Genomic DNA, 17,362 nt, shown 5'->3' with positions numbered 1-17,362 from the left:
TCGAACAGCTCTTACTGTCAGGAATTTCTTCCTAATGTTTAGGTGGAATCTTCTTTCTTGTAGCTTGAATCCATTGCTCCGTGTCCGCTTCCCTGGAGCAGCAGAAAACAACTTTTTACCCTCTTCTATATGACATCTTTTTATATATTTGAACATGGCTATCATATCACCCTTTAACCTTCTCTTCTCCAGGCTAAACATACCCAGCTCCCTAAGCCATTCCTCATAAGGCATTGTTTCCAGGCCTTTTAAGGCCTTTTTCCAGGTCATTTTAAGACTCCCTTGTTAGCCATTGATTTTAGGCATCTCATTTTAGGTTTTGCGGCTCCCAGTTGTTGTTTTTTTCCTTCGGAAACGGGTCCAAGTGGCTCATTTTGTCTTAAAGGTTGCAGACCCCTGACCAAGAGTCTCTTAAATTTAAGAATTAAATTCTTTCTCTGGATTCAACCCTCAGTGTCATTATTGACTGTCCCTGTCCCTGCCTGAGCGCAACTTAAGGACCCTTTATTAGCAAATAAGGCTACAATAGGGTGACTAGGTAAAGCATTTTATTAGCTTCAGCTGCTACAACATCTAGAGTCATTTGTGGACAGAGATAGCTTGGCCACAGAAGTTCAGGCACTGGTAACTTCATGACTGGATTACTGCAATGTACTCTGTGTGGGGCCTTCTACTTGATGCGGAAACTGCATGTAATGCAGAATGCTGCCAAACAAGAATGAGAATGAGTCCACATGTTACACCCCAGCTCAAAGATTTGCACTGGCTGCTGATGTATTTCCAGGTCAGATTCAAGGTTTAACATTAACAGTTTGGGAGCACAGTTTACAAGTACCACGTGTGTTCATTCCATGGTTGCGAGGTTTCTGTTTGCCAGCATTTATGTTCTAGAACATCCTACACCTTCAGCGTATTGTTTTCAGAGCCTGCTAAAAACCCTGGGTGGTATTAAACTTAGAGGCACCATCGGCAGAAACTATGCAACGAACCCTACCACTTGTGCAATGGGGCTTTTGACCCTTTGCCCTCCTCCAAAATTGGCATGTGGGGTGTGGGGGTTCAGAGAAGCCCAAGTACAGCACACAGGGGGAGATGATAGGGGGTATTGTTCCCTCTGGCAAGCTGCAATGCTTGAGCAGTTGGAAGGTGCGTTGAGTTCCACGCTCTTGGCTTAAGCAGACCTACCCAAACATGTAATTCTATTACAGTCTGCACACATTTCATGCTGGGGTTCTGTTCCCAGGCCCAATACATGTCAGCACAGCACATATAAGAATGTCCCATTCTGCCTTTTTCATGACATTTCTGGTGGCATTTTCATTCATTTCTGAGTTCGACACTGTGCACACACGCACAAACTTGTGTCTTTCAGGTGTGTGTTAATCAGTCATTGCCGTATGTATATTTGGCTTAAAACTGATATAATTTATATTTTGATAGATTTCATACCTCTTTCTTTTTACTGTTTGGTTTTGCTGGTATTTTTAAAATCAGATTTAAAAAAAACCTTGGAGCTTTTTGTAGATTAAGCAGTATATAAATCTGTGTCCCTGTAAGTTTTCTACAAGAAATAAAAGAAACAGTTGTCACCAAGAAAGAACCATTATTCTCAGACACTTTGGGTTTCCTCATGCAGGTGCTCCTTTGTAATACAGAGTTTATCTGAAACTTTTTGAAGTCTTGCAGTTTCGTATCTCAGACAAGCAATCACATGAGGTGCTGAGCGCACCAAGAAGAAATCAAATTAACTGCTCTTAATTACAGTTGCATAAAAAATTATTTTTTAAAAAACAAAAACAAAAAACCCTTGGAGCTTTTTGTTGCTTAAGCAGTATATATTAAGCTGTCTCCCTGAATGTTTTCTACAAGAAATATCAGCCTAGGCTTATGAAAATCAAATCTACGATACAGATAATAATAATAATAATAATAATAATAATAATAATAATAATAATAATAATAATAATAATATATTTATACCCCGCCCATCTGGCCGGGTTCCCCCAGCCACTCTGGGCGGCTTCCAACAAAACAGAAATTCTAAAATACAGAAATCCATCAAACATTAAAAGCTTCCCTAAACAGGACTGCCTTGAGATGCCTTCTAAAGGTCTGGTAATTGTTGTTCTCTTTGACCTCTAGTGGGAGGGCATTCCACAGGGTGGGTGCCACTACCGAGAAGGCCCTCTGCCTGGTTCCCTGTAACTTGGCTTCTCGTAGTGAGGGAACCGCCAGAAGACCCTCGGCGCTGGACCTCAGTGTCCGGGCAGAACGATGGGGGTGGAGACGCTCCTTCAGGTATACCGGACCGATAAACAAATGAAGTCAAGATTTAGATGAACTTATATTTCTTTAATATTTGTGTGCAAAAAAATTGAACTACATCCAATCTATTGCCAAAAGCCATAGCATATGCAATAATGACTCAATCTTTTATGCTTTTGCAACATTTCCATACAAACAAAGCATTATCTCACATGAACACAGATGCTATTTTCCAAAGCCTTGAAACATATTGTTGACAAAAGCTGCATTCCAAATGGTTTGCCCATATGTGTTTGGACCTTGAAGAGTCTTCTCCTTGCACATGGCCTTAGCATAGCTGCCAAGTTTTCCCTTTTCTCGCGAGGAAGCCTATTCAGCATAAGGGAAAATCCCTTTTAAAAAGGGATAACTTGGTAGCTATGGGCCTTAGACCTTCTTAAAAATATGGGGGAGGTTGCTTTTAATTAACATAAAACAACAATTCTCTGGTTTTCCAATTAAACCTTAATTAAAATTTGCTGTGCAGGTTAAATTTGCAATAAATAAATTCCATAATGCAGCAGTATGCAAGACCCTGTATTGAAGAAAAGCCCTGCACAACAAAAGAGAAATCCCACAGCTATTTCTGCATCAGGTCAAGGATTTCCATGTACATCCTCTGATGAGCATCAATGCCCCAAATGAAGTCCCAGTGGTTCCAGTCTGGATACTCCTTATAGTGAACAAGGTGAGGGATTCGAGACCGCAATTGCGCAACTTCCTTTGGCCTGCAAATCCAGTCTTGTCCTCCGCTCCACATCGCAATTGGGACTGTGATCTCTTCTATCCTGTAGAAGGGTGGAGTTGTCTGTGAAAAAGAAGAAAAAACAAGAATAAACTACAGATGCTGCTGAAATGTAACCTAAAGTGAATTTAGAATTTCTAAACTCTAATTCAAGGGATTCCCAGCTGTGCACTCCCAGCAAAGCTGAAGACCCTCGTGGAAGTATTACTATACCAGCCAACTACTATTTTTGGTTGGAAAATTTCAGAGGTGGAACTTGCGAATGAAGATAATTAGAACACGTGTGCAACGTAGGACACTGGAACCCGGGGCGGAGGATGGGAGGGTACAGTGGGGGTGACAAAATGCCGGGCGGCACACACTGGGGAGGCCCTGCCATGCGCCTGAGCCACGTGTCTCTCCTGGGAGTGATGCGGTGGCTTGGGCACCCACAGGCTCCACGCTGCCCCAAACAGTCCACCCACTGCCTTTCTCACCCAGCTGCAGGACGGCTGAGTGGGAGAAGGCAGGCAGACTCCTTGGAGGCCCCACAGAGCGTCCTGCCCCAGCTCACCCCGCCCCTGGGCACAGGGCATGCATGCCGCCCCAGGCGCCCAATCGGCTTGCTCCGCCGCTGCTGGAACCAGACCTTTCCTAGACATCCTTATCCAATCCAAGCAAAAACATACATACCTGATTGTACTTATCTATGTTCTTTGGGCCATAATCGAAGTATCTGAATTCCCCAGTTCTACCAGACTAGAAAATGAAACATAACACCACAGTTGTGTGAGCATGTGTGCTTCTCGCCAAGATATCAAAGCAGAGATTATCAGGAGAGGAAACAACTTAAGAAGAGTATTCCACAATTATTGCTCTATATCAGAGGTAAGGAACCTCAGGCTCAGGGCTCAAGTGCAGCTTCCTTGTATTTAAACAAAAAAATATTATGTTGCACTATTGTAGGTAGAGAATGCACAACAGATGTTTTTCATTTTCCTAACTGTACCTGGTTCCAGTGGATGATATTTTTCACAGAAGTATAATCCGGGAATATTGATGTGTACACATCAGTACGGCTCTGAAAGAAAAGGTGCATTTAAATCTCCTTCCACTTCAGAGGACATTTTTGCACCACAACCTGCAATAATCGGTGTCTGCAACTGTGTGCATACCAGGCTTTGAAAGACCATACAAAAATCATCCCCCTAGACCTGCAATTTCCAGCGTCCTTAAACTACAGCTCCCAGGTTCTTTGGTGCTTGCTTTGTATGAGCTTTAAAGTTTTGGTGTGTATGGAGACATAGTCTTTTGCGCATGTGTAGCATGGCTTCCTGGGATAAGCTAAGGAGGGAGCAGTGCTGTGCTGATCAAAAGGAGCCAAGTGCTATTCTATTAGTTGCTCAAGTGTATTACTGATGGCTCAATGAATGCATGTATAGATAGGTAACTGGCACTCCTTTAAGAAATCACAAGTCAATCCTTCTTAACTTGGAGTTCACAGTGATTCAGAGGCCAGTGACACATCCAACCTTTGACTTTGCAGAAGCCACGTCAGACAAACTCTTGAAAATGGTCTTATTTTCCAGCAGGTTAAAATCCGCACACCTCAAGCTCAACTTTGTAACTTCTTTACATTGAAACCAAGCACTCAAAATAATCATTTTTATTATTAGTGCTGGAGAGTTTTCCTGATGCTTTCCATATTAAGTATTTTCATTGCTTGAATTAAGCCTTTTTGAGCAGTGTGAATAGAAAAGTGTAGAGTAGGGGGATATTTACCTGAAGCACACATAAATACCTCATTTAGATTTTTCTCGTTGAATCCACTGATAAGTAAAAGAGCTTGTTTGCAGATTATATCAACCGGTCGGCAGCTGCACTTTGGAGCCAAAAGTTCTTTGAGTTTGGGACTCAGCAGGCAGAATTCTTTCGTGCCAAATATAATCTGTAAAAATCCATAGATTCTTTTCATAGTGAACCAGTATATTTCCGAATACAGCAACAGATGTGTTCTGATCTGTACAATAATATTGTTCATATTATAATATTAACCAGGATTACAGATTTTGCTGTCCTGACTTGATCAAATGCATTATTTACATAAGTACTAATTTTATTTACTTAATTCCCACATTCCAGGAGTTGGGTTGGTGACACTCAGGGTCTCTTCCATCTCTATGATTCTGCTATATTTATGGGCCAGCTTTCAGTTGTGAAGGCTTCCAAAGCAACTCACAACAATAACCCATGCTTTGATAATAACCCAACTCATTCTATGTATTCTCCTGCGGATGGGTAGGTAGGAAAGCGAAATCTGAGCTAGCTCCCTCTTCTGGCAGGTTCAGTGTGGACAATGAAGGGTTGAGAGCTAGGCTACATGGCCTGAGGCATCTTAATGGTGAAGAGTTATTTAGTCAATCACCCTCTCACAGCCAGTTGGCTCAAAGGAATGTGGGAGGCGAACTACTCTTGGTGACATCACATCTAAGCTAGGATGAAATGAGGCAGTCAGATATGTCATTGGCATAAGCAAGTAAGAACGAGATATCAGCCAATTGACTGATCTGGTGCTTGGAGACAGGATGGAAGGCAATTGCCCATGGTCGACATTGGAGAAGTCTCCGTCTGGAGGTTGTAGACTCTCCTGCATTGCAGTGGGTTGGACTAGATGACCATTGGAAGTCTCTTCCAACTCTATGATTCTATGATTGTATGATGCTATGTATGGTAAGCTAGACAGTGGGAGATGTGCCCTCTTAGATCTTGCTCTGCTGCAAGGGTGGAGTTAAACAACTTCTGCTTATTACAGTTCCCTGTAAATTAAATAAAGTTGTGGCCCATTATTATATCCATATGCTTTCCCCTTAGCATCATTCCAGTGTGTGTGTGTGTGTATGTAGAGGGGAGATGAGTGGATCCTTTGCACCCTGCTATTTCCATGGTCCCACTATATCTCTGACAAGCTTCCTGCTCTGTTCTGCCTCCAGTGGCAGAGACAGTGTGCCCAGAATACAGTGGTACTTCGGCTCTTGAACGTAATCCGTTCCAGAAGACCATTCAAGTTCCAAAACGTTCGAAAACTGAGGCACAAAGGGCTGGCTGCAAAAGCGATTGAGAAAATTGAAAAGCACTCACTGGAAGCAGTTCGACTTCCAAGGCGCATTTGAAAATGGAAGTATTTATTTTGGGGTTTTTGGCGTTCCTAAACCCGAAGGGAGATGTCCGAGAACCGATGTACCACTGTACCAGTTGTTGGGAATCCCAAGTGTGGGGAGAACTACTGCCCTCAGGTCCTGCTTGCAGGTTTCTCATGGGCATCTGGTTGACCACTAGACTCGAGAGAGTCTAAAGTTTTGATATATTAAGGCTCTTCTTATGTTCTTAACCCATGTGAACTGCTAGAGTTTGTGCTCTTTGAAATCAAATGACTGACTTAGTTTATATGCTACCTTCCACAGAAACTTGTGTGCAAGTTCATTTTCAGTTTACATTTCAACTCTAAAAGGATCATTTTCAGTTATTACATGTACAGTGGTACCTCGGTTTATGAACACAATTGGTTCCGGAAGTCTGTTCATAAACTGAAGCGAACTTTCCCATTGAAAGTAATGGAAAGTGGATTAATCCATTCCAGACGGGTCCGCGGAGTACTCAACCTGAAGCGTACTTAACCCGAAGCATGGGTGTAATTGGTTCCAGAAGTCTGTTCATAAACTGAAGCGTTCATAAACTGAAGCGAACTTTCCCATGGGTCCACGGCGTTCGTAAACCGAAAATTTGTAAACCGAGGTGTTCGTAAACCGAGGTTCCACTGTATATGTATATGTATAAGCATACGTAGACCCATACGTATATATGTGTGTACATATACATATACAAATACTGTACACATATACATATACACACACACCCAAAACACAAATACACCATGAAAAGTTGCCACAACCATTCTTAACTTAATAAATGTCTAAAAGTTAAGGGTATTCTAAAACTTGAATTTCTCTTTTAAGTTTTCCTGCTAAGATGTGTCTGTAATACCGATTTCCCAAAAATCCTTTAGGACAATGCTTTTGGATTTTTTTTTCTAGGGGTGTATGCATTTTCGACAAAGTCCCTTCCGGCATAGCAGGAAGGGAGGTTGCAGGCACCCAGAAGCCCTTCACGTGCTGGGGGGGATGGTTGCCATCCCTCCAACCATAGGCTGGGCCCCGGGCACAGCGCTCTCCGGCGTGTCCAATCCGGACGTCCCAGGGCATGGCTTGCTGCCTTAAAGCAAGCGTGCGGCCAGGGCTCAGCCTCTTTGTGCCTGCCCCCAGCTGCTCCGGTTTCTCCCGCCCACCCTCCCTCTAGGCAGGTCTCTCCTTTTGACATTGCTATGGACCTCGGTTGGTTGCCGTTGAGGGGCCTGGTAGGAATTTTCCCACCTGGCAAATTGGCTCTAACCTTGTGGTTTTCGCCTACCTCATAGCAACTTGTCAAAATTTTGGTTTTGGCAGTTAGGCATTGGATTATCTCAGAAAGGTTACAGGTGGGGGGCGGAGTTTGCTGCCATCACCTCCCCCAAAATGCTGAGGGGTGCTCCCTTAAGGAGTCCAGGGGCGTGGCCAAGTCCAAAGCCGTGGTAGGTGAGGGCCTAAGGCACGCCCCCTATTGGTGGCCCCAGCATGAGTTCCTAGTTGATCTGCATCACAGGGCTCACCCAATGGTGGTTAACCCTTCACAAGCTGCCAGCACAACAGGCTGGAGTCGGGTATAGTCGGTTAGATCCAATGCCTAAGCCAATACCTCTCTGCATCCGTAATCAATAAAGTTGTGGCCTTTTATGCCCATTAACCTTACTCACCGTGTCTTGTGTCTTTATTTATTCGGGGAGGGTTGGGGTATTTAAAGAGAAATTTGTTTTGGTCACAAAACTACTCACATTGAAAAAAACAAACAGGTATACCAGGTTGCACCCAACATTGTTAGTGCCCAGCACATGCGCATGATGTCACACATTACCCCTGCAGTGGGAGGGCCCGACAGAGCGCCCCACTGCAGCATGCAACACATTGGGTTGCCTGGCAGGGTACCCACAGAGAACATTTAGTGGGTGCCTTGGCACCCGGTGCCCCAGAGATGGCATCCATGACAAAAAGTAAATGAATTTAGTTTTGTTTCCCCCCGCAAAAGCTAGCCTTGCTTGTTTATTTTTATTTTCCTATGAAACTTGGATAAGAATGTAACACTTGACATTACTGATCTTGTAAACCCTACATGATAATAAGAAAACGACCCTTTTACACATACCTTGAGCAATGTGCTAGGCATACGCAGCAGTTGTATAATGGGACTAATACTGAAGTGGAGTGTGTATGCTGGCCCCATGACAAAAAACATCTTTATTTTTTCAGACATTTGAGGGATTACAGAAAATGCAACCAAAGCTGGGAGGAAAAGATGAGAAATTCCATTTAGCATTCTTTTAACGGGGAAAGGAGGGTGTGCAAAGCAAATCAGTATTTACAGTCAAAAACTTGTAATCAAATTAGTAATTTAAATTATCAACCAGTGTGTATATAGAATTAGATTGGGCAATTTTCTAGAATCTAGATGCCTAGTGCTGCTGATTGGAGTGTACCTACCTGTTATGCAGATGAAAGGAAAGAAGGTAAATGGCAAAACTGGAAATATTGCTAAGGCCCTGCAGTCTGTACAAACCACCTTTATGGTGGTTTTTGAGTCTCCGAGTACAAGTAGGTAAAACAATGCAATAGGTGTGTGTTGTGCAACAGTAAATGTGATGACCAGGCCAATATTTGCTTTCCTCAAGCAGCCAGGAGGAAGTTCAGCACCCAGCCTTTTCAGCTAATCTGATTCTTGGATAAAGCACCCCTGACATGTGTTCCCCTGCATTTCTACTGCCCCTGAGTGGGGGGCAGCATAGAATACAGTCACAGACTACACAGGTCTTTTTCACAGCTAAATGCCAACCTTTATGCTTGACATACCTATGGTGGATCCCTGAGCATGGCCACCACAGTAGATTTTATCCCGTCCGGTTTTCTGCAGAATAAAGTCTGTCATGGCAGGAAGGTCATAGATGCCCATTTCATGAAAACTGCAAATCAGGAGACATCCATAATAATTAAGTGTGTGTGCTATGCTATGCTCACGTGCACTGGTTACTTTAGCGAAGAGAAGGTAAGAAGATAAAATGATATTCTGATAAATATGTACAAAAAGAGAATATTCTCCAGGAACATTTGGTTTCAAGCTGAATGAAAACAGTTTATGGTTACAATCCTGGAGTAATTCTGCCAGGAGGTAAGTATCCATTTATACCATCACCAACCTCATCACATATCTGGTGACATCATTAGCAGTGTGAGAGTTTTCAGAGGGGCATTCCCTCCAAAAAAAAAGTCAAGCTCTTTTGCTCAGCCAAATTCTCAATCAAGTCAAGAGTAGTTCACCCATCACTACTTCTGAGTAAATATGCTTAGGATCAAACTATTCAGGACCAGGAGTCTTTCTTTAAATTCACCTGTGGGAGATGCAACTTAGATTGAGACAGTGCCATGATGGAGCTGGGGTTCTTCTGACCTTTGACCCACTCTCAAAACTGTGACCAAAACTCTGCATATAATTTTCCAGGGACGCACCAAGGAATCAAGCACCTGCAATTTCCCAGGATCAATCCTGCCACCCTCAATTATTTCTGGGATACTCAGAAGACAACTGAAGGCAGCCCTGTTTAGGGAAGTTTTTAATGTTTGATGATGTACTGTTTTTAATATTCGGTTGGAAGCCGCCCAGAGTAGCTGGGGAAACCCAGCCAGATGGGCGGGGTATAAATAATAAATTATTACGTATTATTATTATCTCTAAAATTCTGGAGAGGTGTTGCCAGTCAGTGATGGACTGGGCTGAGTTCCCTTTCATTTCCAGAGTGTGTTCAATGCTGGAATTTTATGTCCTTGTGAACTGTTGAAAAACATTTTGCATATATATAAAATTATTAAACTTTATCTCATATTGATTTCACTCTCAAACCATCAAGTATACCTTGTTGAGTTATTTCATGCAGGGGAGATCTTCAAAGGGAGAAAAACGCAACAGTCCCCTGAGTGCTGAATTCCAGCCTTTTCTGAGCTTACCTGAAATCCCAAAATGCTTCTTCTTCAATGGTAAGGGATTGGTGTCTTCTCGACCAAGAGTTTCCCCTGTTGTTTCCAATCCAGACATCATATCCGGCATCTGCTAGTATGAAACCCAGGCTCTGATGAGGCGGATTTGCTATCCAGTCGCTGCCTTCCAAGGTCAAACCATGAACCAGCAATATAGCAGCTTTTGAGCCTGAAAAATGAAAAAGCTTCAGAAATTTAAACCTCTATAATGCCACTCATAATGCTCATACTAAGAGTGCAGAGTGCAGTGGCTAAAATGTATGGGAATTAGGGGGCTAGTCTCTAAGAGTGCTAGGTTTTCTTTTCCTGGAATGGAAGACAGGCACTGTGTATGTATGTGTGTGAGAGGGGGGGGGTATACACGCATTATCCACCCCAAAATTATTTGATCCAAATCAGAGTGCCCTCAGCAGCTTTCCCCCATCTCATAAATAGTTTTGGCAGCTTTATAGAAGAGGAAATTACAGCAAATGTAGTTTTAGTCACATCTGCATTACATGGTTGTTTCATTTGGCATTACGCATCAAACACAATTCAGAGTCTCATGACTTTTATCAGCATTCTAGCCAATCGCTCACAGGACTGGTTGTCTATCAGTCCGTCCTCCACTGTTGGTCCTCCAGGCTGCCTGTTCAGTACCAAACACACTGTCAGGAGGGAGCCAGAGGGAACCAGCAATTAATCACAAGGAGTGAAGTTAAGGCTTTATTAGAAGAAACAGGACCAGCTCAGGAGTGCCAGGCCTAATAAGCACAGCAACTCTTTTCAGTAGGCCTTCCCTAACGAGGCAGTTGTAGACACTGAAGGTCTCTGCCAGGAACAGTGTTGTTGCACTGCACATATGGGGTGTTTCTTTCCTTATTGGCCCAAACTGTGCCCTTTTAGGAGAAAAGAAGATGGCTAGTGTGCAAAGAGGCAGCCTTTATTTCCTCTACTACAATCGACTTTTCCCCTCAAGTTTACCTCCTGGAATTCTGTTTAGGCTCAGGAAGTAGCCATCCTTTGTAATAACTTCGTATTCTTCAGAAGGATACCCCCAGTACCGGATTTTTTCACTCTACAGGGATTAGAAAAACCCTAATGTTGGTGTGACGAAATGAATTTTGTCCTGACTTTCCTATGAGTCGAGTTTGGTCTGTTGAATTGTTCATGGGAACAAATACAGTGGATCCTTGGTTCTCGAACTTAATCTGTTCCAGAAGTCCATTCGAGTCCCAAAACCATTCGAAAACCAAGGTGCGGCTTCCAATTGGCTGGAAGAGCTTCCTGCATTCAAGCGGAAGCCACATCAGACATTTGACTTCTGAAAAACGTTCGAAAACCGGAACACTTATTTCTGGGTTTTCGGCATTTGGGGGGCTATTTGTTCACCAACTACGCCGTTCAAGAACCAAGGTTCCACTGTATGTACTTACCCACTGGGTGGCCATGAGAAGGCATCTTCCAAGTGAATGAAGACCACCAAATGAGGAGCAGCAAACAGAGAGTCGTGGCTCAAAAAATAAAGATCTTGTTTTAATATGAGGTACAGGTGGTGCTGTGGTTAAACCACTGAGCCTAGGGCTTGCTGATCAGAAGGTCGGCGGTTCGAATCCCTGTGACGGGGTGAGCTCCCGTTGCTTGGTCCCAGCTCCTGCCAACCTAGCAGTTCGAAAGCACGTCAAAAATGCAAGTAGATAAATAGGAACCGCTACAGCGGGAAGGTAAACGGCGTTTCCATGTGCTGCTCTGGTTTGCCAGAAGCGGCTTTGTCATGCTGGCCACATGACCTGGAAGCTATACGCCGGCTCCCTCGGCCAATAATGCGAGATGAGCGTGCAACCCCAGAGTCGGTCACGACTAGACCTAATGGTCAGGGGTCCCTTTACCTTTTACCTTTACAGTGTAAATTAAGGACATGGGTGGCACTGTGGTCTAAATCACAGAGCCTAGAGCTTGCCGATCAGTAGGTCGGCGGTTCGAATCCCCGCGACCGGGTAAGCTCCCGTTGCTCGGTCCCACCTAGCAGTAAGAAAGCACGTCAAAGTGCAAGTAGATAAATAGGTACCACTCTGGCGGGAAGGTAAACAGTGTTTCCGTGCGCTGCTCTGGTTTCGCCAGAAGCAGCTTTGTCATGCTGACCACATGACCCGGAAGCTGTCTGTGGACAAACGCCAGCTCCCTCGGCCAGTAAAGCGAGATGAGCGCTGCAATCCCAGAGTTGTCTGCGACTGGACTTAATCGTCAGGGGTCCCTTTACTTTTACCTTTACAGTGTAAATTGCTCTGAAACATTTTAAAGTGTAGAGCAATATATATCTAATGAATCAAATTGTGTGCTTCCAGAGCATAGCTGCCAAGTTATCCCTTTTTAAAAGGGATTTTCCCTTATGCTGAATAGGCTTCCTCGCGAGAAAAGGGAAAACTTGGCAGCTATGTTCCAGAGAGGTTATCATGTCAGAAGGGGCTAGCAGAGGCACTTGTTTAGAAACTTCTTCACAAAAGTGACCCCTGATAACACAGAGTCCCAAATACCGAGGAAGCTGGTAAGGCAGTTGTAAGTAAGTTACATTCAGACCTGCTCAACACAGGGAAGCCAGAAGTGGAAGCAACGCCACCTTCAGGCACACATTTTGCATTTGCATGTTCAGGCGAAACACTTGAAGAGGCCTTCTGTCATAGCATATTCTTAAATCTATTTGGATGTAGAAAGTCTTCAGGAAGACTCAGCCATTTCTAAGAATCAAAGAGTTATGGGAATGATTGCATAAGCACTGTTTGTTAGAGTTGCGGAACGTGGAATTCCTGATATGGACCTTGTGCAGAGTATAAATGAATTTGCTTTCCAACACAAAAATGAGTTCCAAAGTTTTACTGGAAAAAATCTTGAAATAGTTCCAAATAAACATTACAAAACACAAAGCAGTGCATTGCTGTTAAACCAGCAATCAATGTGGTCCCGTCTTCTTTTGGGTCTTTAATACAGTTCAATAAACTTTCCTGTCTCTGGTCCCATAGATAGATGCTAAGCAATTTGCATGTTAATCAGTGTGGACACTGAGTTCTCAAGATTGACCTTCCTCCTATGAAAGATTGCTTGGTTTTCAGGATGAATAATCAGTCAGCAGGCCCGGCTCTAGGTGTACTCCCGGTGGCGCAGGGCGCCAGGATGCTGGGCAGGCAAGGGGGCGCTGTGTGGCAAAGCCGCGCGGAAGCCATGCTGCACGCTGCGAGGGCGGGGGCGGGGGTGCCAGAGCAATCTCTGCACCTCAGCGCCAGGGCACCCAACCTGCTGGAGATGGCCCTGTCAGTCAGCCTAAACACTTTCCTCGCCGCATTTACCTAGAGACAAACCTCTCTTGCCTAATGCAAGCCTGTCTAATTTGAAAAAAAACCTTTTGTAAAAGTTTTCATTTGCAGACTTCAATGTGTATAAACATTATATTTTATGCATATTGAACATTGCTGACAGTTCTTCAGTATTCTTGAATAAAAATAGCATGGCCCAAGTTTCCCTGTTTGGTCAGGGAAGGCACCAGAATAGCTTCACCATGACCTGGGCCCTTCAGATCCTACTAAGTCAAAATATGTGAATTTTTCCCCATGAAAGAGAGTGAAAGAATCAGTTTAATTGGGGGGGTCACATAGTCAGGCACCTCTTTAGATGGCCCAGATTACTGTGACGGTCAGCTGCCTGATGGGAAGATTTGCTCCCACTTTTCACCACTGCATGTGAACCAGGGCAAAGCCACCACTAACACTGCTATAGTGCTGCTTTGTCTCAAGAGCTTAACTTACAATATTCATATATACTTCAGGATTCACTTCTGTTTTGCTCGTGGACTCTACTGGATTCACAGTGCCTTGTACAACCATCATGATAACCAGCAGCCACATCCTGGAACACCTGAAAAACAACTGAATATTTTAGAGAAACCTTTTTTTCTTTTAGTGATGAAACGGACCTACATTTTAGTTGAAAAGCTGCTGAACATGAGCCAGTCGTGTGACATGGCAGTCTGTCAGGGAAGAGCCAGAACACACTGCTTCATCAGGGGAGGGTTCTGAGCAGGAATTGTCAGAAGAGGAAGACAGGGAAATGACGCATGAAGCAGAACAGGGGGCAGAGAGCAGTCAGGCAGAGCAGGGGGTCAGAGATGGTGAGGAGCCCTATAACCCACCAGAGCCTGGAGAAGGAAGTTCAGACTCAGAAAGTGGGGGGGAACATAAAGATCAAAGACGTCTCGCGAGGTTTCCACGTCTACTTTGTTGACGCCGGAATCGAAAGAAGCCCCTCCCCGAATCTGACTGTACAGGTTCGGACACATGATTTTGAACTATAGCTGTTCTTTTTTATATATGTAATAAAGACTGCAAATATCACGCTGAGTGTACTGGAGTGTTACTGTGAAGAGGGAACACCGTCTTGACACAGTCTTAGGCAGGCATCCCCAAACTGCGCCCCTCCAGATGTTTTGGCCTACAACTCCCATGATCCCTAGCTAAGAGGACCAGTGGTTGGGGAAGATGGGAATTGTAGTCCAAAACATCTGGAGGGCCGACGTTTGGGGGTGCCTGGCCTTAGGCTTCATTCACAGATGCAGTTTGCTCAAATCACAAGCAGCTAGAGCTCCACTCTCTTCTGCTCAGGGAGCATGCGTTTCTTTTTGCATTTTAATTGCCCCCCAAGGCAACTTCCACACGAAAGCTCAAACCAAAATAAAAACTTAGTTGGTCTTTAAGGTGCTACTGAAGGAATTGGAAAGGTAAAATAGTACCGAAAAAAGAGGATTGGGTGGGAAAATTGATAAATTATCAAAATTTAACAATTAGAGCGGGAAGGGCAAAAGGTGTAAAAGAAAATTTGGGAAAAAATTGGAGTTCATTTAAACAATATAAAAAAACAAATAGAAAAAACAAATCTTTTAGCGGATATATGAAAGGCACAAAATAGAAACAAAAGAAGAAGAGAGGAGGAAAGTATGTGTAAAAAACACAATAAAAAAACAAAAAGACCAGAGTAAAGGGTGACTGGAAGTCAATTTTAAAGGGAGAAGAGGGGGAGGGGTGTAAAGTAAGGGAAAAAATAGTTCTTTTTTGTTTTGTTACTTTTTTTGGTTGTTGTATATATATGTAGTCAGGAGGAATGAAAAAATATGATTTATATATGATGTGTGTGTGTGTGTGTGTGTGTGTATTTACATTTAGATATGATTCATCTATGATTTACATATGATTTATTTATTATTTATTATTATTTATTATGATTTTTACATATTTGGGTTTAATTTTTTGTCTTCTAAATTTTCTGTCTGTATTCTGTAATTATTATTTCATCATTTAGTCATTTGGTTAATCAATATTATTTATCATCAGTGTTTCGTTAGTGTTGTTTTGTTTTGTTTAATGTTTTATTTTGATGAGGTGTCCAGATTCTGTATATGCATTTTAATCTCAATAAAGTTTATTTTTAATTTTTAAAAAAGAAGGAATTTTTTTATTTTGTTTCCACAACTCCTGTTTTCCCAACATAGTTTCCTGAAAGTGAAGTAGTTTTAAAAAATCATTTTGGGATGATCTAATTGAGAGTGAAGGTGCAGTGAAGGTGGGTACCACTTTAACCCTTTATTTCCTCTGCAGTTTCTTTCCTCCTAATCACTCACCCAGGCACCTTTTCCTCCCTATGAACTTCCAGACGTGTACTTCAGAGGGTAAATGTTTCTATTCTGTGCAATAAACGAGTAGCTTCATTTGTATCATGCAATAAATAAACAATGCATCTGAGCTCTTCAGAACATTTTCTTTTCCATTTGACTTGCCAATCTATAAAGAGAGGATTTCAGTCTATGAATGCTCATGCTTACGCATGTTAGAATTAAAGTTCTGCAGGTGACTGACATTTCCACTGGATTCAAAATAACAGTAATGCCCTTTATTCCAAGTTATTGAAGAATGAAAACTTTACAGAAAAGCAGAGAAATGGGAACTGTCACTACACATAAACTCTCATTTTTCAGAGAAGTGAATATTAAGCTGCAGTCTGCCTTGTTAGAGAAGGGAATTTTCTTCAGGGCTCAATTAAATATAACAAATGATTGTTAATAATCACATATAACACAAGTATTCCCAAAACCATTTACCCCCATTATCTTTATTTCTGTTTTACATGACGGAAAGGGCTTGTGTTTTAAACCAGACAAGAGCTGCTCCCTACAAACCCTGGAGACAGACAGTCATGTTATGTATCCACAGCAGTGACCAGAGGGGAAAATGACAATTAGAGGAGCGCAGAGAGAAGAAAAACCACAGTGCATCTGCTGCAATAGAATCGGACGCCTTCATCTGCCATACCTGTAATAAAACATGTCTCTCCTGTATCTGTCTCTACAGCCACAGCAGGTGCTTTAACTCTCCAGCAGTTTGACTTCACTCCTGATAGTGCGCTCTTAAATTATCTAGACAGACGGATGCCAAAAACAAATCCAAATACAAGTACAAATACAAATTATTAAATGTATATACTGACTATAATATTTAGGCTCTGGAGAGCTGCAAGAGGAGCAGAAACCTAAAAATCTCCAATGCCTTAAAAAAAATTCATTGTCCCAAAAGACAAAATAAAGACCGAAAAAGGCCAATCGATTCTCCATGCACAGATGTAAAGAAATACTGACTGCTGTAGGGAAACATTTAAAGTACATATGAATAGTTTCCCACAGTCAGATTTGACAGATTGTCATAAAAAAGTCAGGTATAACCAGTTTAATATGCAATGCTTGTTTCACCATTCCAGTGTCATGGCTTTCACAACCTTCTGTGATAGGATCTACATTATTCTTTCATGTTCACTAATGTATCCAACCAAGCCACCTCATCTTTGCGAGGATTTCTGCCTTTGCAGCAGCATTTCTTTCCCCCTTTCCCTTGCATCCCTGGCCCCCCCCCTGAAATTTGCTCTGGAAAGTTGGGTGGAGTTCAAGTATAGATTTGGGGGAGCGTGGGGGTGGGACTAAAGGAAGAGGAAACTCCATTGCACAAGCAGAAGTCTTTGTGTGAACAGGACAACTTTGTTGGCTAAATCCTTTAATTCAAAAGGGTTGCTTCTATACAGTGGACAGGGTGATCCGCATTTTATATATCTATTCATTTATTTAAACAAAACTTCTATTGCTTTATTGTATATA

General features: G+C 42.7%; 1 protein-coding gene across 1 annotated transcript; it reads right to left on the bottom strand.

Annotated features, from left to right (window-relative positions):
* Nucleotides 1-2,338: 2,338 nt before the first annotated feature.
* Nucleotides 2,339-16,851, bottom strand: LOC118096277 (lipase member M). Its single transcript, XM_035137859.3, has 10 exons — nt 16,530-16,851; nt 13,977-14,085; nt 11,164-11,257; nt 10,171-10,369; nt 9,022-9,131; nt 8,321-8,457; nt 4,830-4,976; nt 4,038-4,109; nt 3,722-3,787; nt 2,339-3,112 (listed from the first exon to the last, which is right to left on the bottom strand). The coding sequence occupies exons 1-10, from the start codon at nt 16,541-16,543 to the stop codon at nt 2,885-2,887; spliced, it is 1,176 nt and encodes a 391-aa protein (XP_034993750.2). The 5' UTR covers nt 16,544-16,851; the 3' UTR covers nt 2,339-2,884.
* Nucleotides 16,852-17,362: the final 511 nt, after the last annotated feature.

This window comes from Zootoca vivipara, chromosome 5 (genome assembly GCF_965207765.1).
Source record: "Zootoca vivipara chromosome 5, rZooViv2.hap1.1, whole genome shotgun sequence".
Classification (NCBI taxonomy): Eukaryota; Metazoa; Chordata; class Lepidosauria; order Squamata; family Lacertidae; genus Zootoca; species Zootoca vivipara.
The sequence above is the reverse complement of the archived record's forward strand: the minus strand, read 5'-3'. Positions and strand labels throughout refer to the sequence as shown.